The following is a 7,500-nucleotide window of genomic DNA, read 5'->3' as shown; positions in this document are numbered from 1 at the left end:
GTTATACATTATGTTGTTTAACATGATATACTGTATAAAGCATGTTTAACATGATACACTGTATAAAGCATGTTTAACATGATATACTGTATAAAGCATGTTTAACATGATATACTGTATAAAGCATGTTTAACATGATATACTGTATAAAGCATGTTTAACATGATACACTGTATAAAGCATGTTTAACATGATATACTGTATAAAGCATGTTTAACATGATATACTGTATAAAGCATGTTTAACATGATACACTGTATAAAGCATGTTTAACATGATATACTGTATAAAGCATGTTTAACATGATATACTGTATAAAGCATGTTTAACATGATATACTGTATAAAGCATGTTTAACATGATATACTGTATAAAGCATGTTTAACATGATACACTGTATAAAGCATGTTTAACATGATACACTGTATAAAGCATGTTTAACATGATACACTGCATGTTTAACATGATACACTGTATAAAGCATGTTTAACATGATACACTGTATAAAGCATGTTTAACATGATACACTGTATAAAGCATGTTTAACATGATACACTGCATGTTTAACATGATACACTGTATAAAGCATGTTTAACATGATACACTGTATAAAGCATGTTTAACATGATACACTGTATAAAGCATGTTTAACATGATATACTGTATAAAGCATGTTTAACATGATATACTGTATAAAGCATGTTTAACATGATATACTGTATAAAGCATGTTTAACATGATATACTGTATAAAGCATGTTTAACATGATGTATAAAGCATGTTTAACATGATGTATAAAGCATGTTTAACATGATGTATAAAGCATGTTTAACATGATATACTGTATAAAGCATGTTTAACATGATGTATAAAGCATGTTTAACATGATGTATAAAGCATGTTTAACATGATATATAAAGCATGTTTAACATGATGTATAAAGCATGTTTAACATGATGTATAAAGCATGTTTAACATGATATATAAAGCATGTTTAACATGATATATAAAGCATGTTTAACATGATGTATAAAGCATGTTTAACATGATATATAAAGCATGTTTAACATGATATATAAAGCATGTTTAACATGATATATAAAGCATGTTTAACATGATATATAAAGCATGTTTAACATGATGTATAAAGCATGTTTAACATGATATACTGTATAAAGCATGTTTAACATGATATACTGTATAAAGCATGTTTAACGTGATATATAAAGCATGTTTAACATTATATATAAAGCATGTTCAATCCCTAGCCCTCCCCCCCTCATAAATAAGTCCATAATCATAATAATAACAATAATCATCATAACCCTTGTTGATCCAGTGAAATACTGAAATTATAAACATAATTTGTATTCTAAAGTGATTAAGTGATGATGAATAAAACAATTTTATTGCATCTGGTAACATAAATACATTAACATTTCCACCTGAAATATATATATGTATATATATAAAAAGAAATCAACAATAGTCAACGCTGGTTTGAGGATAGAAGAGGTTTGTGACAGACAGCGTTCACAGTGTAGTTTGATCAACCTGTCGTCCACAAGCAGAGACAAAGACCTATTGTCCACCTGTGGTCCACAAGCAGAGACAAAGACCTATTGTCCACCTGTGGTCCTCAAGCTGAGACAAAGACCTATTGTCCACCTGTGGTCCTCAAGCAGAGACAAAGACCTATTGTCCACCTGTGGTCCTCAAGCTGAGACAAAGACCTATTGTCAACCTGTCGTCCACAAGCAGAGACAAAGACCTATTGTCCACCTGTCGTCCACAAGCAGAGACAAAGACCTATTGTCCACCTGTGGTCCACAAGCAGAGACAAAGACCTACAGTATTGTCACCCTGTGGTGCACAAGCAGAGACAAAGACCTATTGTCACCCTGTGGTGCACAAGCAGAGACAAAGACCTATTGTCACCCTGTGGTCCTCAAGCTGAGACAAAGACCTATTGTCAACCTGTGGTGCACAAGCAGAGACAAAGACCTATTGTCACCCTGTGGTGCACAAGCAGAGACAAAGACCTATTGTCACCCTGTGGTGCACAAGCAGAGACAAAGACCTATTGTCAACCTGTGGTCCTCAAGCAGAGACAAAGACCTATTGTCAACCTGTGGTCCTCAAGCAGAGACAAAGACCTATTGTCAACCTGTGGTGCACAAGCAGAGACAAAGACCTATTGTCAACCTGTGGTCCTCAAGCAGAGACAAAGACCTATTGTCACCCTGTCGTCCACAAGCAGAGACAAAGACCTATTGTCAACCTGTGGTCCTCAAGCAGAGACAAAGACCTATTGTCACCCTGTGGTCCTCAAGCTGAGACAAAGACCTATTGTCAACCTGTGGTGCACAAGCAGAGACAAAGACCTATTGTCCACCTGTCGTCCACAAGCAGAGACAAAGACCTATTGTCCACCTGTGGTCCTCAAGCAGAGACAAAGACCTATTGTCAACCTGTGGTCCTCAAGCAGAGACAAAGACCTATTGTCACCCTGTGGTGCACAAGCAGAGACAAAGACCTATTGTCAACCTGTGGTCCTCAAGCAGAGACAAAGACCTATTGTCAACCTGTGGTCCTCAAGCAGAGACAAAGACCTATTGTCAACCTGTGGTCCTCAAGCAGAGACAAATACCTATTGTCCACCTGTGGTCCTCAAGCAGAGACAAAGACCTATTGTCACCCTGTCGTCCTCAAGCAGAGACAAAGACCTATTGTCACCCTGTCGTCCACAAGCAGAGACAAAGACCTATTGTCAACCTGTGGTCCTCAAGCAGAGACAAAGACCTATTGTCAACCTGTGGTCCTCAAGCAGAGACAAAGACCTATTGTCACCCTGTGGTGCACAAGCAGAGACAAAGACCTATTGTCAACCTGTGGTGCACAAGCAGAGACAAAGACCTATTGTCAACCTGTGGTCCTCAAGCAGAGACAAAGACCTATTGTCACCCTGTCGTCCACAAGCAGAGACAAAGACCTATTGTCAACCTGTGGTCCTCAAGCAGAGACAAAGACCTATTGTCAACCTGTGGTCCTCAAGCAGAGACAAAGACCTATTGTCAACCTGTGGTGCACAAGCAGAGACAAAGACCTATTGTCACCCTGTGGTGCACAAGCAGAGACAAAGACCTATTGTCAACCTGTGGTGCACAAGCAGAGACAAAGACCTATTGTCAACCTGTGGTCCTCAAGCAGAGACAAAGACCTATTGTCCACCTGTGGTGCACAAGCAGAGACAAAGACCTATTGTCAACCTGTCGTCCACAAGCAGAGACAAAGACCTATTGTCAACCTGTGGTCCACAAGCAGAGACAAAGACCTATTGTCAACCTGTGGTCCTCAAGCAGAGACAAAGACCTATTGTCAACCTGTGGTCCTCAAGCAGAGACAAAGACCTATTGTCAACCTGTGGTCCTCAAGCAGAGACAAAGACCTATTGTCCACCTGTGGTCCTCAAGCAGAGACAAAGACCTATTGTCCACCTGTGGTGCACAAGCAGAGACAAAGACCTATTGTCCACCTGTGGTCCACATCATCTCATGTTATTGTCTCATCATGTTATCATCTCATGTTATTTAATATCATCTCATGTTATCATCACATGTTATCATCTCATGTTATTTAATATCATCACATGTTATCATCTCATGTTATCATCTCATGTTATCATCACATGTTATCATCTCATGTTATTGTCTCATCATGTTATCATCTCATGTTATTTAATATCATCTCATGTTATCATCACATGTTATCTCGTCATGTTATTTAATATCATCTCATGTTATCATCCCATCGTCATCATCATATCACATTATCATCTCATACAAACCCAAAACACTGAATCTGAGATTTTTTTTTTAATTCTCAAATAGAATACAGGGCTATTGGCTATAAGATAAATTAAGATAAAACAAATGTTTAAAACAGCATTTAGACCATGTGATCAGTACATACCTCAGACGAGCCTCACCCTAACCACAGACAACAATGCTACAGAGTTCTGAAAAAATATTCTGGTTTAGGCTTGAAGTATATTTTCCACACAAACACCCGGTGCACTTTGATCATTTTCAGTCTCTTCCAGTGGCCAGGAGGTGGAACTGCAGACACACTTCTCAACAAGCATGGAGCAAGGTTCTAATGGAGGTGAGAGGTCAGGGTTAGACATCCACACTGGCGGTCTCTCTCGTTGAGATTGCTTTCTTCTGTGATAATGTTGGTCATGGAGATGGTTAGATTTATTCAAGAGCCGCGAGGTACATTAGTGAGTTCATCTACGAGGTGTGAACAGGCGGGAACAAGCATAGATATATATAGAACACTAGATAGCTTACCCGCGCTGCCGGCCAATGGAGAGCGACGTCACTGAACCGCCGCCATCTTGCCAGGGGCAGCCTTGAGTGAGAGTGAGTGAGCTGCACAGACAAAAATACTCATAACTCGCTGAAATATTGACGGATTTACAAACGGTTTGGTTTATTACAAGCATTATTAACGTGGCTATGATTCAAGCGGTTTGTAAAAAAAAACATTGTTAAAAAAAAACATTTTTATAAGTATGCAGTATCATAACTACATCTTTGATGTTTATAGCAAACCAACCCGTTTGTAAATCCGTCAATATTTCAGCGAGTTATGAGTATTTTAGTCTGTGCAGCTCACTCACTCTCACTCAAGGCTGACTGGAGCAAGATGGCGGCGGTTCAGTGACGCTGGTGACTCCGCCTTAAGCTATCTAGTGTTCTATATATATATCTATGGGAACAAGGGTCCAGGAATAAAATGACCCTCCTCCTGCTCACAGCTGATTGGACAGGCTCACGTAGACATGAGCGGTCGTGTGTGAAGTGACCAATCGCTGACAACAAACCAAACTAAACTACTGAAATCTGACACCGGGTGCCACGGGAGGCATTTCATGTTCATACAACGTGAGGTCGTAGGTCAACGGAGAACGTCCCGTCATGTTCTGACCTTTCATACAATGTGAGGTCGTAGGTCAACGGAGAACGTCCCGTCATGTTCTGACCTTTCATACAATGTGAGGTCAACGGAGAACGTCCCGTCATGTTCTGACCTTTCATACAATGTGAGGTCGTAGGTCAACGGAGAACGTCCCGTCATGTTCTGACCTTTCATACAATGTGAGGTCGCAGGTCAACAGAGAACGTCCCGTCATGTTCTGACCTTTCATACAATGTGAGGTCGTAGGTCAACGGAGAACGTCCCGTCATGTTCTGACCTTTCGTACAATGTGAGGTCGTAGGTCAACAGAGAACGTCCCGTTTGTCTGAGGACCACAAACCAATAAGTTTAGAAAAAGGAATAGATGGAATCAGTATTTATTCTGGGTGTATTAATGTGTGTATTTCAGTGTGTATTCAGGGTGTATTTCCAAATGTATTTCTAGATGTATTTCTGGACGTGTTCCTTGCAGCATGGGTTATAGGATAAGAATAGACGGGCCCGGGCCTGGTTCAGTTCACTGCTCAAAGCCCCCCCCTCCCCCTCCCCCTCCCCCCCCGGGCCTGGCCAGCGGCCCCCCACAGCTCAGTTCGCTCCCCCCCCCCCCCTCCCCCCCCCCCTCCCGGCCCGGCGCCCCGCACCCCGTGGCCGACTGCTGGTGGGTCCGGAGGTTGCAGATCCAGGCGAAGCGCTTGCCGCAGCCCTCGCAGCTGTAGGGCTTCTCCCCGGTGTGGACCCGCTGGTGCTTCTTCAGGTTGCCCGCCTCCGAGAAGCTCTTGCCGCAGGTGGAGCAGCTGTAGGGCCTCTCGCCCGTGTGCACGCGCTGGTGCGCCTCCAGGTTGGACAGCCCCGTGAAGGCCTTGCCGCACGCGCGGCACACGTAGCTCTTCCTCCGGCGCTCCGCGGCTCCGCCCCCCGCCGCCGCCAGCCGGTTGAGCGCCCGCTGCCTGTGCTGCGCCGCCAGCGCCGCCTCCATGCCGCCCGCCGCGCCCTTCACCGAGACGCAGCCGCTCCGCGCCGGGAGAGCCAGGGTGGCGCCGTGGGCAGAGCCGGCGTGGTGCTGCTGCTGCTGCTGCTGGGCGAGCCTGTTGCCGTAGCGACCCTGCTGCTGATGCGAGAGGGACTGGCTCCGCATCATGGCCGCCGCGCGGTTCCAGGGCAGGTGAGGAGGGGGAGGAGCCTGCAGCCTCACAGGAACTGGCCCCGCCCCTAGGAGAGGGAAAAACAAGGAGGGGTCATGATGTCACAGGAAGCATGTTTTACACGTGATTATGAAAGGACAGGTTCATGCCTTCAGAAATACGCCATCACTTCTACAAATCAGGCAGATACCTTTCAATCTATGTCTCATGAAACATGCTGCTGACACAGTACTTATTTAGAGGCACAGGCCTTTGTTACTCTGATGACCTGTGACCCCGCCTCTCTCCCCAGGCCATCGGGATGCTCAGGGACTCTGTGTGACATCGACCCGGCCATCTACACTCACTGCACACAAACACTCACCCTTTTGCTGAGAGAACTTAGAGAACTGTACTTACTGTACCTATATACGTGACAAATGAAAGCAACCTTGCCAGAGCTATCGACCTCCCGGCAGACATACCCATAGTTGCGTCTCTACAATTCGTAGCCGCATTTCTGCAGACCCCTCTCTGATTGGTTGAGCTCCATTTCTGCAGACCCCTCTCTGATTGGTTGAGCTCCATTTCTGCAGACCCCTCTCTGATTGGTTGAGCGAAGCCCCTCTCTGATTGGAAATGTACTACCAGATTCGCGTATAACGTTATTTCGCGTGACTTCGCGGTTTATTCATAACGTTATGCACATTTCACAACACAGCCAGCTGTCAGAAACTGTACATTGTAACGTTGTTATTTCGCGGCCTGCCCATTTGATGTTCCCAAATCATATTCAGAAAGTATCACAGAGACTTCTATTGACCAAGGAATTAGTTATTATTAGTAAGACGCAACATTTCCGTAGCAATTGACCACCAGACTCTTTCTCTTAAGGCATTAACTGGGTTCATTAATATAAATGTTATATTGTAACTGTCTAGTTACACATTGGTTCCGAAACATTTAACATTGGTTAAAACTTTGAATCTGAGAGAGCTCTGGTCAGCGAAGCCGGCGAGCGATTATTATTGGTTTTTAATGACAAACCAATTACATAATCCTATCCAACATATGTGTAAAGGCACACACAACATATTCCAGTTAACGGTATATTTATTTTATGATTCGTTATGGCGTAATCAATACTTCCATGCGTATAAATTGCGTTCGCGACCTCCATGTTTTGGGGGTATTCATCAGAAAACACGGATCCGGGATTCGGCTCCCATCCGTCGGGCAACAACTGTGGGTTTTCAGCCTCTCTCTCTGGAGCTTAACAGAGTTTCGACTCCTGGCTAGAGGAGCTTGTCGCGGCTCATGCGCATGCGCGCGCTCGGCCAATCAGAGAGGGGTCCGCAGAAATGGCCTCAACCAATCAGAGAGGGGTCTGCAGAAA

The 7,500-nt window shown here is 44.1% G+C and overlaps 1 protein-coding gene across 1 annotated transcript in view; it reads right to left on the bottom strand.

Annotated features, from left to right (window-relative positions):
- LOC311232766 (uncharacterized protein) overlaps positions 1-7,500 on the bottom strand; it is a gene marked incomplete at its 3' end in the record, with an annotated part of 104,421 nt that overhangs the window by 2,545 nt on the left and 94,376 nt on the right. The window contains exons 8-9 of the mRNA XM_084338346.1: positions 5,547-6,192; positions 5,261-5,308 (exon numbers count right to left, since the gene is read on the bottom strand). Of these exons, the coding sequence (XP_084194472.1) occupies positions 5,261-5,308; positions 5,547-6,192 (694 nt within the window). The remainder of the gene's footprint in view (positions 1-5,260; positions 5,309-5,546; positions 6,193-7,500) is intronic.

This window comes from Notolepis coatsorum (assembly GCF_963971535.1).
Source record: "Notolepis coatsorum genome assembly, contig: SUPER_7_unloc_5, whole genome shotgun sequence".
Taxonomy (NCBI): domain Eukaryota; kingdom Metazoa; phylum Chordata; class Actinopteri; order Aulopiformes; family Paralepididae; genus Notolepis; species Notolepis coatsorum.
This window is presented reverse-complemented; position numbering and strand designations above follow the sequence as displayed.